At 46.3% G+C, this 20,623-nt stretch overlaps 1 protein-coding gene across 1 annotated transcript in view; it reads right to left on the reverse strand.

Moving 5' to 3' along the window:
- GABBR2 (gamma-aminobutyric acid type B receptor subunit 2) overlaps positions 1–20,623 on the reverse strand; it is a 367,358-nt gene that overhangs the window by 32,537 nt on the left and 314,198 nt on the right. The window contains exon 13 of the mRNA XM_068974355.1: positions 19,530–19,652. Coding sequence (XP_068830456.1) covers positions 19,530–19,652 — 123 coding nt within the window. The remainder of the gene's footprint in view (positions 1–19,529; positions 19,653–20,623) is intronic.

Below are 20,623 nucleotides of genomic sequence, written 5' to 3' on the forward strand. Positions count from 1 at the left end.
CATTCTTATTTATGGCCGAATAATATTCTATTGTATGGATATACCACATTTTATTTATCCACTCATCAGTTGATATAGACATCTGGGTTGTTTCCACTTTTCTGGCTGTTATGCATTATGATGCTGTATTTGAATATACATTTTCATTTCTCTCGAGTGTATACCTAGGAATGGAATTACTGGGTTACATAGTAACTTTAATTTTTTGAGGAACTGCCAGACTGTTCACACAGCTCCTGTTTTCTCTGTCTGAATCCTACTGTTCTTTCAAGAATTAGAAGAAAAAGTACCTCCTCTTTCATAAAACATTTCTCAAGGCAGGATGACTAACCACTTCCTCTGTGCTCCCCTAGGGCTGGAGGCTAAGCTATCCCAGCACTTACCACCTGCAGTGACATTCTCCATTTATACACCTGTCCCTCCTGGACTGGGGGAGTCCTAAGAGCAGGGATTATACCTTAGCCATGGCTGTGACCCCAGCATGTGGCGCACAGTGAATGCCCAGTGAGTATGGCCAATGAATGAACAGCATATGTCTCTCGAGTGTCCTCATGGTTCCTAGCCTAGCTTACAAGGGCTTCTTCATCACAGAGGGTGGGCTATGCTGAGAGCCTCCTGGATGTGGGAATGAGATCATGAGGGTGGAGCAGGGGGTAGGACGCATGAAAAGGCATGTGGAGGGGGAGGGGGAGTATGTGTGTGTGGATGCAGTTCTACAACGCTTGCCTGAGTTCAGAGATTGCCATGGACCCGCTGAATGAGACTGATCCAACTGGCTTATCCTAGAAGAGGAAAGACAACACAGGGGGATGAAAGGCCGTGAGGATGCCTGATGATCGAGGGGATGCTTGAGATAATCACAGTGACAGGCCTCAAGCTGGGGCAGAGCTCTGCTCCCTAGGAGGCAGCTTCCCATCCATCATCTCATAGGAGAGTCAGCATGGGGTATGGAAGGAGCCTGCCTGTGGGGAGCGGCAGCCTGGCTGAGTGCCTCTGAACCCCACTTGCTACCTGTGTGGTCCAGAGGCCATCAGTTCAGTTCAGTCGCTCAGTCATGTCGGACTCTTTGTGACCCCACGGACTGCAGCACACCAGGCCTCCCTGTTCATCACCAACTCCCGGAGCTTGCTCAAACTCAGGTCCATCAAGTCAGTGATGCCATCTAACCATCTCATCCTCTGTCATCTCCTTCTCCTCCTGCCTTCAGTCTTTCCCAGCATCAGGGTCTTTTCAAATGAGTCAGTTCTTCCCATCAGGTGGCCAGAGTATTAGAGTTTCAGCTTCAGCATCAGTTCTTCCAATGAATATTCAGGACTGATTTCCTTTAGGATTGACTGGTTTGATCTCTGTGCAGTCCAAGGGACTCTCAAGTGTCTTCTCCAACACCACAGTTCAGTTCTTCGGCACTCAGCCTTCTTTATGGTCCAACTCTCACATCCATATGTGACTACTGGAAGAATCATAGCTTTGACTAGACAGACCTTTGTCAGTAAAGTAATGTCTCCAGAAATGCATTCAAAGTAGAATCATGCATTTAAAGGTGTAAATCTACTCCATAAACAGCAGCACTGCTCAAGACCTCCCTGGGAGGCAGGCCGAGCCATCATGTTACTTTCCCTATAAAGGCAGAAAATTCTGAGTCAGGGGGTGGGAACAAAAGTCACAATGATGGGTCTCCTGGGTGTCAGGCTTAGTGCTAGGCCCTTGAACACATGACTCCAGTCAGTGCTTATGGTAAACCTGTAAGGGAGGAGCATATATTTCCTTATGGCCACTGAGGCTCAGAGATGGTGAGTCACTCACACAAGGTCACACAGCCAGAAGGTGGCAGAGTACGGATCCAACCTTGGATCATAGTGTTTAAAGCTACCTTGTTATTCCTCCAAAGCCCACAGTGTAGGAGGCTGGGTTGGTGAAGGCATTCCATTTCCTTGGTATGCGAATGCATTTTCAGAAGGCTGCTATATATATTTAATAATTGGTATGACCATATAATCTCTTGTCAGCCAGCTTCCTTTCTGCTGCAGGATGCAGATAAGAAAGAAAGAGCAGAGTGGACGCAGGAAAATCCTACATACCTGTTGGCAGATTTCACTCTGGCCCAGAGTTACCTTCTTGATTTAATTCCCCAAGACTTCTATGTCTGAATCATGTAGGAAAATGACTTCTTCGATGAAATATTAAAAGGCCACATGTGGATGTTCACAGTCTCCCTCTGACAGCTCTGGTGATAATGGCTCAGAGGGAGAAGTGGGCTCTGCAGCCTGCATCTGGGAATCAGACTTGAGTCCTCTGAGATTCCTAAGCCAGGAACATGCTGGGCTGGGCTCAGGGGGCCCAGTGACAAGGAGTCAGACACAGGAAAGTGGTAAGATGAGGGACTAGCTCTGAGGGGGTTCAGGGCAGGGCTGCTAGAAGCAGATGATAGATAACGCGTCCATCTAATATCTCACCTTCATTGACTGGTTTCAGTATGCTGGGCACATGCGTGTGCTTTATAGGCACACTATCCCTTTTAATCCTAACCCCAAAGCCTTATGAGGTGGGACCCATATTATGCATGAAGAAACTGTGGCCCTCATAAGTTGCCACTGATTCTACTAGTTTCCTAGGGTTGCCACAGAAATCTCCATAAACTGGGTGGCTTAAAAGGAATAGAAATTTATTCTTGCACAGTTCTGGAAGTGAGAAGCCTAAAGGTGTTGGCAAAGCTCTGCACCCTCTGGAGGCTCTTGGGGAGAATCCAGGGCCTCTCCTCACTTCTGGTGTGCCCAGCATTCCTTGGCTTACGGCCGCATCTCCTATCTCTGCTTCCATCTTTGTACGGCCTTCTCCTCTGTGTCCTCTCCTCTTCTGCTTCTTTTAATGACACTGTAATTGGATTCAGGACCAATCTGGGTAATCCAGGATGATATCATTTTAAGATTTTTAGTATAATTGTATCTGCAAAGACCCCTCTTCTAAATAAGATTGCATTCCTGGGTAAGGATGTTGATATATCTTTTGTGGGTCACAATTCAACCCACCTTACCTAACTTTACACAGTAAATGGCTGAGCTGGGATCTGAAGTTTAGCCTAACTCCACGGTTCATCTGCTTGACTGCTGTGGGCTAAAACTGTACTTGCCTGCTGTGTGACTGTAGCCATGCTATTCAACAACCCCTCTGTGCCTCAGTTTCCTCACCTGCAGACTGGGGTAATAGATAATAATGGTAATACTTCATGAGGTTGTTGTGATGATAAATGAGTTGATAAAAGGAAGCACTTGGAAAATGTCTGGCACAAAGTATGAGCTCAACAAAAGCTGCTGCTATTATTACTTTTGCTATGGTTACTGTCAAGACAATGCAGCTTTGCTGGCATCCTGGATGGAGGCTGAGCAGACCTGCAACTGAGGATGAGGCTGGACCTGGAAGCAATGCTCTCAGATCTGAATTTGCTGGGTTTGAACATCTGCTCACAAGTGCTTCACTCTTAATGTAATATCAACCAGATAATCACAGATGAGAGACTTAAATATCTATAAGACAGCACTCTGCACAATGGATTATAATAATTTTCAAAGCATCAATGAAGGGAATGTTTCTTTAAAACAAAACCAAGTAAAACATAGAACCAATGCAAAAAGCAGCAGGACATATGAACAGACCAACAGACCAATCCCAGCAGAATCGATCCTGAGTCATCTAATACCACCTGGCCCAGGCTGGGTGTGTTTCCAAGATATAGGTCTTCTCAGGCCAGCCAGTTCGTCTCTTTAGCCTGTTTCCCCATCTCCAAAACAGCAGTGTCAAGGTGCTTTGTAAACCGTGCCTGCTGTAGAAATGTGAGGCACTCATTATTACAGTGTGTATTTGCCAATGTGGGACAGATGGGGCCCTGGGGTTAGGGCCCCAATCCAGAAAAGGGCAGAGGGTGGGTGGGCTGGGCACTGAGAATTACGATGACAATGCTACTGTCCCCTGAGCCCTTAGGAGGGACCCACATGTTGTGTCAGTGTCTTCCGAACTGAACTGAGCATCTTTGGGTCATGTTAAGTGTTCCATCCTATGTCAAGGTCAAAGTGATCCAGTATTTGAAGTTTAATCCACTGTCTCTTTAGGGAGACATTCCTAGCCAAACACTGGCAGAAATAATGAACATCCCACCAAGTGGCTGACGGTTCTATTTCAGAGAATTGTGGGCGCCGAGGTGCCTGGACACGCTGGTTCCCTTATCCCTTGCTTCCCTGTCAGTTTCTGTGGTTGATGGCTTCCTGCAGCTGCAGGCCAGGTGTTTTTTAGCCTGCCTAAAGTTCTGGTCTGCAACTTGCTCACTCTCTGACTCTCAACTGCAATGAAAAATGCTACAAAAAAACAGAAATCTGGTAGTTTTTCCTTCTTTCCTATCCCTTGCTCTCTGTCTTCCATGAGGGAAACAAATGTTCAAATGATGATTCAGGACTTTCAGGAAAATGCGAGCATGGAGGGACTCATTCAGGTCTGTGGGGTCTGCACATGTGAACCTTCCCAAGTGGCGCTCCTCCAACTCGGTCTGCATTTTCTTTGTCCCCATCATGGTCTCTAGCTGGGGGTTGGAGGGAGGGTTGGTAGGGGGCCTGGGAGTCTGGACTTCAGGGTTCTTGGATTCAGGTTTTTCTTCCCTCCTCTTTTAGGCTTAAATGTACTTTCCTGGGTCTGTTTCTAACTCTGGTATCCAAAGTGCAGTCCTGAGCCCTTCCTAGAGGTTGGTGAGGATTTGGGTTCAGAAAGTTACAACCCTGGCTGCACACTAGAACCCATGGCAATTTCTAAAAGATCCCAATGTCCAGGCCTCTTTCTAAACCAATTAAATCAGAATTAATGGGGAGTGTGGCATAAGTACCAGTACTGTGAAAAAGAATTTTTCTGGGGTGATATGGCCAGGATTGAAAACTACAAATCTACCCTACCTTTATGTAAATAACTCTTACAGCTCAACAACTAAAGGATAAATAATTCTGTTACAAGGAATGGGCAAAGGACCCAGGTAGACATGTCTCCTAAGAAGATAATACAAATGGCCAATAAGCACATGAAAAGTTGCTTAACGTCATTAGTCATTCAATAGTCTTATCAAAACCACAATGAGATATGACTTCATACCTGGTAGGATGACTATAATCAAACATGCAGATAGATAACAAGTGTTGGCAACAATGTGGAGACCCTGGAAAGCTCATGCATTGGTGGTGGGAACGTAAAAAGCTGCAGCCACTGTGGCATGGTCTAGCAATTCCTAAAAATGCTAGAAAGAGTTACCATATGACACAACAATATTACTTCTATATATACATGTGTGTGTATATACACATATATACATATGTATACACATACACACACACACCCCATCGTGGTTATCTGGGTCATTAAGATCTTTTTTGTATAGTTCTTCTGTGTATTCTTGCCACCTCTTCATATCTTCTGCTTCTGTTAGGTCCATACTGTTTCTGTCCTTTATTGTGCTTATCTTTACATGAAATGTTCCCTTGGTATCTCTAATTTTCTTGATGAGCTCTCTAGTCTTTCCCATTCTATTGTTTTCCTCTATTTCTTTGATTGATCACTGACAAAGGCTTTCTTATCTCTCCTTGCTATTCTTTGGAACTCTGCATTCAGATGGGTATATCTTTCCTTTTCTCCTTTGCCTTTAGCTTCTCTTCTTTTCTCAGCTATTTATAAGGCCTCCTCAGACAACCATTTTGCTTTTTTCCATTTCTTTTTCTTGGGGTCATCTTGATCACTGCCTCCTGTACAATGTCACAAACCTCTGTGCATAGTTCTTCAGGCACTCTGTCTATCATTCTAATCCCTTGAATCTATTTGTCACTTCCACTGTATATAATCATAAGGGATTTGATTTAGGTCATATCTAAATGGTTTAGTGGTTTCCCCTACTTTCTTCAATTTAAGTCTGAATTTGGCACTAAGGAGTTCATGATCTGAGCCAGTCAGCTCCCATTCTTGTTTTTGCTGACTGTATAGAGCTTCTCCATCTTTGGCTGCAAAGAATATAATTAATCTGATTTCTGTATTGACCATCTGGTGATGTCCATGTGTAGAGTCATCTCTTGTGTTGTTGGAAGAGTATGTTTGCTATGACCAGTGTATTCTCTTGGCAAAACTCTGTTAGCCTTTGCCCTGCTTCATTTTGTACTCCAAGGCCAAACTTGCCTGTTACTCCAGGTTATCTCTTGACTTCCTACTTTGGCATTCCAGTCCTTTATGATGAAAAGAAAAAACTGTTCAACTTCAACTTCTTTGGCATTAGTGGTTTGGGGCATAGACTTGGATTACTGATACTGTAGACATCCTGGAATGCGAAGTAAAGTGGGCCTTAGGAAGCATCACTACAAACAAAGCTAGTGGAGGTGATGGAATTCCAGTTGAGCTATTACATATCCTAAAAGTTAATGCTGTTAAAATGCTGCACTCAATATGCCAATAAATTTGGAAAACTCACCAGTTGCCACAGGACTGGAAAAGGTCAGTTTTCATTCTAATCCCAAAGAAAGGCAATGCCAAAGAATGTTCAAACTACCACACAATTGCACTCATCTCACACGCTAGCAAAGTAATGCTCAAAATTCTCCAAACCAGGCTTCAGCAGTACATGAACCAAGAACTTCCAGATGTTCAAGCTGGATTTAGAAAAGGCAGAGGAACCAGAGATCAAATTGCCAACATCTGCTGGATCATCGAAAAAGCAAGAGAGTTCCAGAAAAACATCTGTTTCTGCTTTATTGACTATGCCAAAGCCTTTGTGTGGATCCCCACAAGCTGTGGAAAACTCTGAAAGAGATGGGAATACCAGACCACCTGACCTGCCTCCTGAGAAATTTGTATGCAGGTCAAGAAGCAACAGTTAGAACCAGACATGGAAAAATGGAATGGTTCCAAATTGGGGAAGGAGTATGTCAAGGCTGTATATTGTCACCCTGTTTATTTAACTTCTATGCAGGGTACATCATGAGAAATGCCGGGCTGGATGAAGCACAAGCTGAAATCAAGACTGCCAGGAGAAATATTAATAACCTCAGATATGCAGATGATATCACCCTTATGGCAGAAAGTGAAGAGGAACTAAAGAGCCTCTTGATGAAAGTTAAAGAGGAGAGTGAAAAAAGCTGGCTTAAAACTCAACATTCAGAAAACTAAGATTATGGCATCCAGTCCCATCACTTCCTGGCAAATAGATGGGGTACCAATGGAAACAGTTACAGACTTTCTTTTCTTGGGCTCCAACATCACTGCAGTTGATGACTGCAGCCATGAAATTAAAAGATGCTTTATCCTTGAAAGAAAAGCTATGAAAAACCTAGACAGCATATTAAAAAGCAGAGACACTACTTTACCAACAAAGGTCCGTCTACTCAAAGCTATGGTTTTTCCATATGGATGTGAAAGTTGTACCATAAAGAAAGATGAGCACCAAGGAAATGATGCTTTTGAACTGTGGTTTTGGAGAAGACTCTTGAGATTCCCTTGGACTGCAAGGAGATCCAACCAGTCCATCCTAAAGGAAATCAGTCCTGAATATTCATTGGAAAGATTGATGCTGAAGCTGAAACTCCAATACTTTGGCCACCTGATGTGAAGAAAAGTCCCTGATGCTGGGAAAGATTGAAAGCAGGAGGAGAAGGAGATGACAGAGGATGAGATGGTTGGATGGTATCACCGACTCGATGGAGCTGAGTTTGAGCAAGCTCCAGGAGTTGGTGATGGACAGGGAGGCCTGGTGTGCTGCAGTCCATGGGGTTGCAAAGAGTCGGACATGACTGGGCCACTGAACTGAACTGATACTCACATACACACGCAATTACATACCCAAGAGAAATAAAAATATGTGGTCACATAAAAACTTGTACATAAATGCTCATGGCAGCATTACACAAAATAGTCAAAAAGTGGAAACTACCCAAATATCCATCAACTGATAAATGGACAAATGAAATGTGTAATATATCCATATAGGGGACTAGCACTGAGCCATAAAAAGGAACGAAGCACTCATATGGGCTGCAACATAGAAGAACCTTAAAAACATTATGCTAAGTCAAAGGAGCAACATACGAAAAGTCACATATTATTGTATGATTCTATTGGTATGAAACCACCAGCATCAGCAAATCCACAGAGGCATGAAGTAGATCAGTGGTTGCCTGGGGCTGGAGAGGAGGAGAAATACAAGGTGATGGGTAGAAAGACTAGGGTTTCTTTTAGGGGTGATGAAAATTTTCTGGAAGTAGATAGTGAGGATGGTTGTACAACTTTATGGATGTACTGGATGGCATCATCAACTTGATGGACATAGGTTTGGGTGGACTCCGGGAGTTGGTGATGGACAGGGAGGCCTGGCGTGCTGCAATTCATGGGGTCGCAAAGAGTCGGACGCGACTGAGCAACTGAACTGAACTGAACTGAAAACCACTGCAGTATATATTTTAAAACTAAACTTTATGGCATGTGAATTATATCTAAAAAAAAAGATATCTGCCCTGCAGAATGGCTTGGAAAGGGCTACAAGTGGGTGCGGGCCTGCTTAGAAAGTTGTGGTAACAACCATAAACAACTTAGTGACCTACACAATGACGGTTCTTGACTCACTGTCCCTGTTGTGCAGCGTGTGGCAAAGTAGCTCTGCCTCATAGCGCCCGCTCTGGGATGAGAGATGATGGTACTTTGGACCTCAGCGGAAGGAGAAGTGGTGGACTGGGACCGGATTTGGTAGTCGAGTGTGCAGGACTAGCACAGAACTTCTCAGAGAAGACCCCACTGATCTTATAATAAGATTGCCCCAAGACTGGCTCCATTCAATTGTTCAGCTAGTATTTATTGAGTGCGTTCTATGTGCCAGGCGTATTTGCAGGTACTGGGGATGCAGCAGTGAATACACAATTTTGCCTGCTCCCTATTCTCATGGAGTTCACATTCTAGTGGAGGGTGGGCAGCTGTGACAGTGATGGGAAGTGGATGGGAGGCACTACAGTAGTCATTAAGGCTGAACATCAATACCTATTTCTTTCTCTCCTGGGTGCATAGTAGGTCTGCTCTTTCTTGCCCTGCTGAACCCAGGCATGGAGAATTAACATGTTCGGGTGAATGAAATATGAGTGGAAGTGACATGTGACAGCCTGGAATGGAAACTCTTGCCATGCGTTCTTTCCCTTTGCCACAATAACCATCCTAGAAGGTGCCCCACCAGCTGTGTCCTGGGGGTGAGGATGCTGCAGGTGGAGGCTACGGTTGATTGTCTATGAACAAGTGCTATGATGGGCAAAACCTAGCACACCCAGTTCTCTTTCACTTTTCACACTCTGAGGGACATTACATCTAAACCCAATCCTGGCTCATATTTTAGAAAAGCAAGCCCAGTATCTCAGCACATAAGGCAAACACAAAACCAGGAATCTGGAGACATGCGTCATGGAGAAGATGACAGCCCATCCTGTGTGCATCTCATCTTGCCCATTAGACTGTGCAGACCACACGGGAGCCTGAGCGTGGCACACAATAGGACGCCCATCAGTGATGAGGGAGCGACCGGGTGACACACCATTTACAAAGAGGTGGACTGGTTGGAATTCCCCCACAAAACAGAGGCAATGTCTCCGTGTTGCCACAGCCCATGTTTCTGCCAACATGGACATGGTGGTATTTTAAGGCTGTCTTTGCTCAAGAACTGGAACGTCTTTACTAAGTGGTCAGAAGATGCCAGTATGGCAGATAATTTTCCAGCTGTTTTGCCCCCATGGCACTTGGGAATTCCTAGTACACAGCCCACCGCCTGCAGAGCACCTGGACAGGTAGAGACCAGAGGATCTGCACCACAGGGCCTTCCCCTGGTGCAGTGGGTTCTGCATCCTTAGCTTGGTGTCCTGAGGGGCCTCAGCAGCCCAGGTAGCTCCTGAAGACACTAGGGAAGCCAGTAAGGAAGCTGCAACAAACTGCAGTCTCCCACGGACCCAAGACGCTTTCTGAGGAGAGATGTTCCAGAAACCCAGCTGTGGGTTTCAGGCAGAGTGGCCTGTCCATAGCCGGGGCCCACAGTGCCGACGGCAGCTGGAGCTGAGCCGGGATTCCTGCCAGAATGTCTGTAGGCATCCTTACGAAGTCTGTCTGCTATCATTCCAGTTAAATCTCGCCTAGTGTTCTCAGTTAGTAACTTAATCTGGAACTTACACCTTGTCTCCTCTCCCAAAGGACCTGAGGTAGCACACAATAAAAGCCCAAACACAACAGGACAGTTAAAAATAAAGACAAACGCTCAGAAGGCGAGATAATCCTTCAGGAACTCGAGAAACGATGGTTATGACGGCTGAGTGTGGAATTTGGCTCCAACTTTCTGGCAGCCAAGGTTAAACAGAAAACAGAGTGGCTTATTCAGTAGGGATTGCTTGATCAAAGGAAGGCAGTTGCAAGTTCATGCCCAGGCCGGGTGGGGGTGGGTTTGGGGGTGGGGTCGGGGGTGCACAGCCCATTTCCTGGCACTTTCGTGAGGATCTGTCCTGTGGATCCTTATCTCTGGGGCATTAAGTCACACAGTGAACAACAGTCTTATAGAAAATGCTGAATCATTCTTCAATTGGCAGCTTTAGCTTCGTAAGTGGGCCCTTGATAAAAGGTGAGAGTGTAATATTAAATTAAATTGCAACTCGGCAAAGACATTTCTTGGAGAAGTCGGCTTAATGGGCCCAGACAGATGGGGTGAATTCGGACATATGGAGGCACAGGGAGAGAGTTCCAGGTGGAGGGAACAATTTATTCAGTAAATATTTACTGAGTACTTACTGTGAGCTAGGCCCTGCCAGTGGGTGCTGGGGACACGCAGATGGCCTTGGCCTCTGAGGAGGTCACAGACTAGGAGGGGCCAGGTGCACAGACAGATAATTACCAGTGTTGTGACCAGATGAGGGGCCAGCAGGGTGAGGCAGGGGCCCAGACAGTGCATCCAGGGCAGCCTGCTGTTCCAAAGGCTCCTGGAGAAGATGCTTCTGACTGCCTCTTGAAGGTCAAGTAGGAATTTTTAGCACGGAGATGGCATATTGGGGTGGGAAGGAGGGTGTCCTGGGCAGAGGACAGCAGGTACATGGGCATGGAGGGAGAGAGTAGGACATTTTGGAGAAGTGCCAATATTAAGGGGAGCTGAGCAGAGGGGCTGAGGGAGGAGGCTGAGAGATGAGGTGGGGCAGGGGGCAGAAATGAGGCCAGATCATTGAAGGCCTCCTGAGCTGCTAAGGAGTGAGCTCACCCTCCAGTCGATGGTGGGGGCAGGATTTAAACAGCAGAATGACAGGGTCAGGACGTCAGATGGTGTAGCCCCTCTCTTGGAAGGGGTTAGGGTGCTGGGGTGCTCTCAGCAAGTGGACCCACCCAAGGTCCAGCTGAGTCCCAGGACCCTGGCTGGGATGAGGTTTGCCTCGGGTGGGGCCTGAGCAGGGCCATCCAGAACCCATGGATGGTTGCGATGAGAGACCTGTCCTGCTGTTCAGGGCTGGCAGCGATGACCCACTGGCTAGAATGTGACCTTGGCATTGAAGCCTTGGGCCACCAGGATGCCCAGGGGCAGCCCACAGAGCAGGGTGCGCCCTGCGCACCCCTCACCCTGGCCATCTCATATTTCTTATTTCAAAATGAACAGTGTGAGATGGAGCTTGGACAAGCTTTATGAAGATACCAGATGTTTCTGAAAGTGTCTGCTTTAGGATTGGATTTTTTTTTTTTTTTAGCGCAACTATAGAGGGAGGCAGAAGATAAGAGTTAAAATTATTTAAAACTCTTATGTATTTGCCTCTTCCAATATCTGTTTCCATAGAAACGTAACTGGAATAAGACACCAGTTTCAGCGCCAAGTGCAGCCCATGACTTCCAAAGCCCCCATCTGCTTCCACCAGAAAGCACGGCCAAAGCACAGAATTTGGAGGGAAGTTTGAAACACTCCTCTGGCCCAGAGTGCCCTTTACTCAGTTACTGTCCGGATGGCCAGAAAGCCACAGAGCCCAGAGCCTAGGTGGTTCCTGGGGTAGACTGCCTGGAAGCCCGTGCTGCCAGCCTGCTGCCATTTCTATGAGTGAACGTCACACACGTGGCTCCCGTGGGTGACCACCTGCACGTGATTCCATCTCTGCTGCCACCTGTCTGGGAAGCAGATGAGAGGAGCTCAGGGAACACAAGGCAGCTTGGGGACGCTGCCTGCGGGGCTGCTGGGGCTTCAACGCTGGTGGTCTTTAGTGCTGTCGGCCTTTAGAGGTCATCTCCTCTCCCTTTCAGAACCCCCTCAGAACAGCCAGGTGGAGGCATAGGCGGTGGCCTGGTAGAGAAGGAAGGCTTGGAAGAAAGCAGACAACTGCTTTCACAGGCTGTCTTCACACCATCCTTACACACTGCTTTCACTATGGGGGAAATGATCTCAAATTATTTTCCTTAAAAGAAAAATTCCACATGGGTGTGTGTGTATGCACACACATACACAGTGTCAGTTCTTGGTTTTCATCTTACTTGATCTAAAAGCAGCATTTGACACACTTCATCAAAACTTCCTTCTTGAAACATTTTCTTCATTTGGTTTCCTAGACACCAGACTCATCTGATTTTCTTCCTGTCTCTATGGTTTCTCCTTCTAGGTCTCCTTCACTGTTTACCTCCTACTTCCCAGATCTCCCAGCACTGGGGTAACTGAGGGTCTGTCCTTGGTCCCCTTCTTGTCCCCATCCATGTGCCCCCCGCCCCGGCCCCAGTGCTCTCACCTAAGGCTTTGTGTCATCTATAGGTTGACTGCCTCCAAGTTCCCCTCTCTAGTTCACATTCTCCCTGAACACCACACGCATATGCCCAACACCTACTCACCATCACCACTAGTAGAGTAGGTAGACAAAAAAGGAGAGTTTCCCCCTTTTTTCCAAGAATACAAATTATATTTAAAAAATCTTTTAAGACATATTTGGCAGATTTGTCCACACCTGCTACATCTGAAATACAGAAACAGCCAATCTTCCCATCAGACTCCATAAAGCAGAGGATGCAAGGGGTGAGGTGCCATGCAGGAACACAGATGACTGGGACACGCCATCAAGGTGGAGGGAGCATGTTAGTCCTTGTCTTGGTTGGAAGCCTTTCTCTCTGGAGACCTCTCCTTCCTTCTTCAAACACCTCCCATGCAGGGACAGCTTTCTCCCCCTTGCCCCCATCTCTGGGGAGCTCTCTCTCCTGGCTACCCCCTTCTTACTGATCACCGGGTCAGAGTCCCCTTGCCTGACTTCCTCCTGTTTCCATCATTGCTTAGTGACTCCTTGGGCTCCAGTCAGGGCGTCTTCACTCTGACTGGACCCGTTCCCTGAGTGGCCACACTCACTCAGCCCCACATCGCCCATGCTCAGCGTGCTGACCACCCCTCTCCCAAATCCCTACCTACTGGAAGTACTGCCCCCTGTGCTCTAGGACCCTGCATCGTCTTCTGAGGGCCTCTTCCCAGAAAGGAACCCCTCACGTTCCCTCCAGAAACTGCTCCTCATTCTCCACCTGACCTCCGTGATGAGGTCCAGTGTCCACCACCCAGTCAGAAGTCCGGGCACCGCCCTTGCTGCCTCCCTGTCCTTCCCCCTTAGAGCTGATCAATCACCAAACCCTGTCACATCTGCTTCTGTAATGTCCCTCAAATCTACCCACTTCTCTCTGTTCCCACTGCAACTGCCCCGCTTTAGATCTCCATCGGCTCCTGCCTGGATCACTACAAATACTGTCTCTGAGCCATTTTGGTCCTTTGGCCTCACCCCTTCATCTGTTCTCATCCTGCAGCCAGGAAATCTGATCATGTCACTCCCTAACTAAATGTCTTTAATTTTGGATTTTAAACTCCTCTGCTTAGCAAACAAGGTCTCTAATGGCCCAGGCCCCACCTGTGCCATCATTTGTCCTTCCTGTCAGCTCCCCAGACACCCTCAACTTTGGACAGCAGAACCATACTGTATATATTTTTAAACCATTTAGAGAAAATAATAAACTAACATCAAGTTTAATGTTGAGAAGCTAGGTGCTTTCCCTCTAAGATCAGAAAGCAGGCAAGGCTGTCCTTTTTCACATTCCTGTTCAACACTGTACTGGGAATGCTAGCTGACAGAGAAATAAGACAAGAAAGGAAACAGAAAGTATATGGATTGGGAAGGAAAAATTGTCCCTTTTGTTGATGACATGATGATGTAGAAATTCCTAAAGAATCAACGAAAACACTCCAGGGACTAACAAGCAATTATAGCAAGGATGTATGACTCAAAAGACTTGGTAAGATGCGAAAGTCAGTTGCTTTCCTATACAATGAGCAATTGATTTGAAATTTAAAAATACACCATTTATATTAGCACTGAAAACAAAGTAAAATACTTAGGTATAAATCTAACAGAATATGTATAAATTTATGAGGAAATTATAAAATTCTGACAAAAGAAATCAACATAGATCAAAATAAAAAGCTATTCCATGTTCATGAACAGAGACACAATATTGTCAAGATATCAGTTTTTATCCAACATGCTCAATAGAGTCAACACAATCCCAAACAAAATCCCAGCAAGTTACTTTGTGGATGTAAACAAACTAATTCTAAAATTTACACAGAAACACAAAGACCCAGAATAGCCAACAATATACTGAAGAGTAAAACTCAGAGAACTGATACTTATTCAACTTATTCGACTTATTAGGACTTGGTGGTTTCACTGCTACAATCCAGGGTTCAATCCCTGGTTGGGGAACTAAGATCCTGCAAGCTGTGAGACATGGCCAAAAAACAATAACAACAAACAAAAACTAAAATATACAAAGAATTCTTAAAACTCTAATTAAAAAGTGCACAAGAGATCTAAACATATACCTCACCAAAGAAAAAATATAAGTGGCAAATAAGCATACAAAAAGATGTTCCACACCATGTGTCATTAGGGAATTGTACATTAAAGCAACAATGTAGTACCACTACACGTATTACAATGGCTAAAACCCAGAATACTGGCAACGCCAAATGCTGGCCAGGATGGAGTGACAGACACTCGCACTCGTTGCTGATGTGAATGCAAAAGTCACTGATTGTTTGGCAAAACTACACATGATCTTAGAGTATGATCTAGCAATCCTGGTTTTAGGTGTTTACCCAAACTAGCTGAAAACTTATGTCCATATAAAACTCTACACAAAAATACTTATAGCAGCTTTATTCCAAACTTGGACGCAACCAAGATGTCCTTCAGTGGGCAAATAAACTGGTATATCCATACAAGAGAATACTACTCAGTGATAAGAAGAAATGAGCTATCAAATCATGAAAAGACACGGAGGAATCTTAAATGCATGTTGTTAAGTGAAAGAAGCCAGTTTAAAAATGTTACATCATGTGTGATTTCAACTATATGACATTCTAGAGAAGGCAAAGTCATGCAGACAGTGAAAGGTCAGTGGTTGCCAGGGGTTGGTAAAGCATAGAGGGTATTTCAGACGGTGATACTGTTCTGTGCAACACTGTAATGGTGGATACACAACTTTGTGCATTTGGCAAAGCCTACAGAATGTACAGGGCTTCCCTGGTAGCTCAGCTGGTAAAAAATCCACCTGCAATGTGGGAGACCTGGGCTCCATCCCTGGGTTGGGACGATCCCCTGGAGGTGGGCGTGGCAACCCACTCCAGTATTCTTGCCTGGAGAATTCTATGGACAGAGGAGCCTGGCGGGCTCAGTCCATGGGGTCGCAAAGAGTCAGACATGACTGAGCGACTAAGCACAGGACATAGAATGTACAACATGAAGAGTGAATTCTATGTTAACTATGGACTCTAGTGAATAATAATGTATCAGTATTGGTTCATCAATTGTAACAAATACACCACATAACTCAAGATGTTAATAGTGGGGGAAACTATGATGTTTGGGGGAGGACATACGTGGAACTCTCTATACTTCCCATTAAATTTTTCTATAAACCTAATAAGTATACAAACTTTTTAAAACTGTTAAAAATCATGTATTTAGAATAATATCTAGCACATGACAAGTATTGTACAAATATTTGTTACATACAAATGAATAAAGGTGGAGCTGGGAAGCCCCCCGTAGGATTCCAGAATCAGTTTCATTTCCCAGACACTTGCACCGAGAGAACCTCTTCCACAAGTCATTCCAGAACTCTTCTGTTATTCTCGAGCCTGTCACCCTGCTTATTTGCTTCCAGCTGCTACCAGAATCTCTGCAGTCTGAAGTGACTGTGCTTACCTGCACATGTACTGTCTGCCCTCACTAGCCATGGCCCCACGAGCTCAAGGTCACACTACGGTGTTCACCCCTGTCTCCCAGGGAGGTGAGGTCTCGGTTCAGGAGGGTGATCTACAAAGCCCTGTCCTGCAGATGTGGGCAGCCCCGCAGGGGTGGGCAGGGCAGAGCTGCACACAGCAGCGATGAACCAGACATGCTGAGTGTCCCAAGAGGAACACCTAGATGCTGGGGACAGGAGTGGGGAGGAGCAGGGGCTTAAATCTGGTGGAGCTCAGGAACACATCAGCTAATACAGGGACCCGAAACTGAAGTTCATTTACTTGTCAGAAAAGGTTCTGGAAGAAGGGGACAGCACAGACAAAGGCTTGAAAGTGCAACACAGAGCAAGCCTGCAGTTGGACTCCTGAGGTGTTCAGAGCATCCAGGGAGACCAAAGGCATCCGGGGCTGGTGTGGTCTGAGGACAGGAGAGAACAGACCACAGAGGTCTTTCATCACCTCACCCCCAAGCATAAACTTTCTCTCTCCCTGGGGGTTCTGGGGAAAACAGCCCCTCGAGGAGAATTTAGGACCCTCAGTCCCTGGGCACGCTGCTCAGTCATCCGGCTGAGTCTGTCAGAGGAGGGTCCGAGGGAAATCAACCGACAGCTTGGTGATGCTTGGTGGGAAAATGACAATGAACCGACAGGACTGCGGGTGGACAAATCAAAGGTTCTGCTGCCATGGCAACAGAATGACAGGGCAACCCTAAAATTAGAGGAGCAAAGAGGATCAAGCCAGGAAAGCTTCGGAGAGAAGTCTCAGCAGATACTTAAAGAGAAACACAGAGACGGGGCACCGGGGCCTTGATCCGGGGATGTGGCCAGACCCCCTTCAGAAGGCTAGAGGCCACCTGCGGGACCCCTCCTTCCCAGGCTCTTCCACACAGAGCAGCACTTCCGTGGCACCCGGCAGCTCCTCCGTTTGAGAGCCATTCCCTGGAAGGTCTGGAATGGGCTCAGCCTCTAGGCACAGAGCCATGGAGAGAAGCAGTGCTTGCCACAGAAAACAAGGAAGGAAGGTGGTGTGAGTGATGGTAAGCTGTCACTTACACTAATGGCCTGCGCAAGATCCATCTCCTGTAAATGGTCCAAGGGGACAGGTTTCCTGGATTTATTTCTGGAGTCAGCTTATTCAGGCTGACTCTAACCCTGCAGCCTCTCCCACCACAGCCAGATCCTGGGGACCCTGTTGCATCTCAGCCCCCACCTTAATCCTAAGTGAAGGAGGCAGTGCCCTGCCTTGCTGGCTGCCGCTGGGCTCAACACCAAGCCATCGAGGTCTGTTCTCTGCTCACCTGCCCCAGCTCCAGGTCTTCCCACGGGCTCTGCCTTGCTATTTCTGTTACCTAATTTTAGGCTTTATCTGCAGAATGTGAAAACACTTCTTTGCCCAACCCACTTCACAGACCAGTCAACAGTCTATGACAACACCTGAAAACTACAAAGCACTGTTGTACATTGAAAGACAGGATGGGGAAGTGGGTAAGGCAATAGTTGGTGGTGTTGCCACCAAACTGCAAGGTGACCTTCGTGTGTTAGTCGCTCATTCCTCTCCGACTCTTTGCAACCCCGTGAACTGTAGCCTGCCAGGCTCCTCTGTCCATGGACTTCTCCAGGCAATAATACTGGAGTGGGTTGCCATTTTCTTTTCTAGGGGATCTTCCCAACCCAGGGATAGAAACCGGGTCTCCCGCATTGCAGGCAGTTCTTTTACCGTCTGAGCCACCTTAGGTGCCTTATATAATCTCTCTGGGTTTCTGTTTCCTCATCATTAAAATGGGAATTCAGGATAGCACCTATTCCACAGAGTTACTGTGACAATTCAGTGAAATTAACACACACCTCTAGCTACTAGCATCATTATCATTACTCTTATTGGCATGATTGCTTATGATTATCATCTCCCTAGCCAGGGGGCCCAGTTAGCCAATAACAGCTCTTCCTCCTGTTCACAACCTGTCTGGATTTCCAAATCCTGGTGGTGGGTGGTGAATTCCCCTGGGATGGAGTTGGGGGCAGGGCCACTCCTTTGTCAATTGTGCAGACAAGTGAGGACCAGACATCACCTCCCCTCCAGCCACAGCCTATCTGCCTGAGGGACCTCAGCTGAGTTCCTGCCCCCTTGGCCCACGAGCACAGCCAGCACAGGTCTGTCCTCTGTAGAGTGTGGCTCTGCCTGTCTGGAGTCCTGCTTCCTCCCAGGATGGACACTTAAGGCAGTGAGATGAAGGTACACAGCCCTAAATCCTTCCCCTAAATCCATGTTGTCAGGAAACGGCATTCTCTGCCACTGCTCTGACTGTATAACTTCTTAACTAGGCTCAGCGAACCCTCTGCCTGTCTCCAGACAAATGAGGCTGGGCAACTTACTTGCTAGAAAACCTTGTCCAGAAGGATAAACACCTATGTCCTCAATGCATAAAAATGACTGTTTCCAGTTTAGTTTTAAAATTCACACTAAATCCCACAAAAAGATTTCCCTAATAATGCAGTGAGAGCACTAGAGAAAACTCCAGTTTTCTCAATAGAATCTGCTAACCTATAGAGAAATCAGATAGTAAAGCCACTGCCTTCAAGCTGGCTCTTTCCAACAAAGGCATCTTTAACTCTTCTAAGAGAAAGTCATCACTACAAACTTCCTTAATTGTGAACTTCCCTAACTGGAGCATCCTAGGAAGGCCAATGTGAGTTAAGAGCAAGGCCAAATGCAAGACTACTAAAATATATATTTAACGGTACTTTTATGTAAGGTTCTCCTTTTTGACAAGACATCACTTTGAAGATTCTCTAGTAACTAGAAGGAGCTATCAGAGTGTTTATTCCCTAACAGCAGTCCTGAGGGAACTCACTTTAAAGGAGAAATGAAAAAAGCAATGTAATTTCTTGACTGAAGCATCATATAAATGGGGGCTTCTACAATGTGTAAAGAATACACTGGTTTAAACAAACCAAACTTTCTCCTTAATTCCGCATATAGTAATACATCTAGGCAAACTCACCATCTTTTCCCAGGAGTGACGACCTTATATTTGGCCTTCCTGAGTAACACAGATCTCAAGGGAAAGGAACAGAAATAAGGAGATGCTCCTGACAGGGATCGTGGGTCCACACAGAGCTATGATGAGTTCCTCGTAATCACCTTGATTTCTTCTCAAGAAGCACACCTGGGGCAGCCGGGGAGACATACGGCCTCCCCCTGGCTGGTGCCGGGCGCTTACCTCCATGCTGTACCTCTCCACCGTCCTTCTCAGGGGGTCTACAGCCTGCCAGCAGATCAGGATGCAGAGGTCAATCAGCAGCATGCCCCCGACGATCACGAGCAGTTTCTGGTCCTTGATGATCTGCAGAGAGGGCCGGGGCAGAAGGGACGTAAGAGGGCCTCGCAAACAGCAGCCAAGGGGCTGGGTCAGCTGGTGAGTGAATGGCTCCACCTGAAAATTCCCCCGGGCTCCCCATCACCCACGGGGTAAATCCAGACAAGCTCCCTTGCTTGGCATTCAAGGCCTTCCGTGAGCTTGGCTTATCTACACCCCAGATACACACATACACTGAGTTAAGTTTGATGACTCACAGGCTCTGGCTCTGCTGTCGTTTTTCACCCCAGGCCTTCATGGGTGCTGGTTCTTTTGTCTAAAACACTCCGTCTGTGTGACAGAGTGCTAAAATCCTTAGAGACTCAGATGCCCTGTCACCTCCTCCATGAAGCCTCCCTAACTCCCACAGCAGAACTAATTACTCCTACAGCATTAAGTTCAATACATATTATTATGACTAGTAATAGTAGTAACTACAAGAAGGAGAATACAAATGCTACCATTTAGTGAACACTGTGCCTGCCTCGAGGTTGATTGTTTTATATATATCGTCTTATATGAAGGCAGATACTGTTATTCCATTTTTCAGCTGAAGAAACAGGCTAACACTGGGGGCTACGTAACTTGCTCAGTGGAACAGAGCTACTAAGAGTTAAAGCCTGCAAGCTCCTCCTCACTCCAGAGAGCACACCCTCAAACATTTATAGCACCTACCAGATGCTACAGTGACCAAGTGCTGTATTAAGTTGTATACAGTCTACCCTCCTCAATAAACTAGGGAGCTCCAGACAGAAGGGAAGCCTGTTTTATTTATTTGTTTACCTTCAGCACCTAACAGGGCCTGGCATGCAGTTGGTACTTTAAAAGTTTGATGGATTGAATTGAGATGAAGGAATATATAAAGAAGAAATATAACTCCTGTCCCACTTTGCAGCTGGGGATATCTTTATTACACTGTGAAATTCCCACCCCACTTTATGTCCATTTGATGGGGACTG

This window comes from Capricornis sumatraensis, chromosome 6 (assembly GCF_032405125.1).
Source record: "Capricornis sumatraensis isolate serow.1 chromosome 6, serow.2, whole genome shotgun sequence".
Taxonomy (NCBI): domain Eukaryota; kingdom Metazoa; phylum Chordata; class Mammalia; order Artiodactyla; family Bovidae; genus Capricornis; species Capricornis sumatraensis.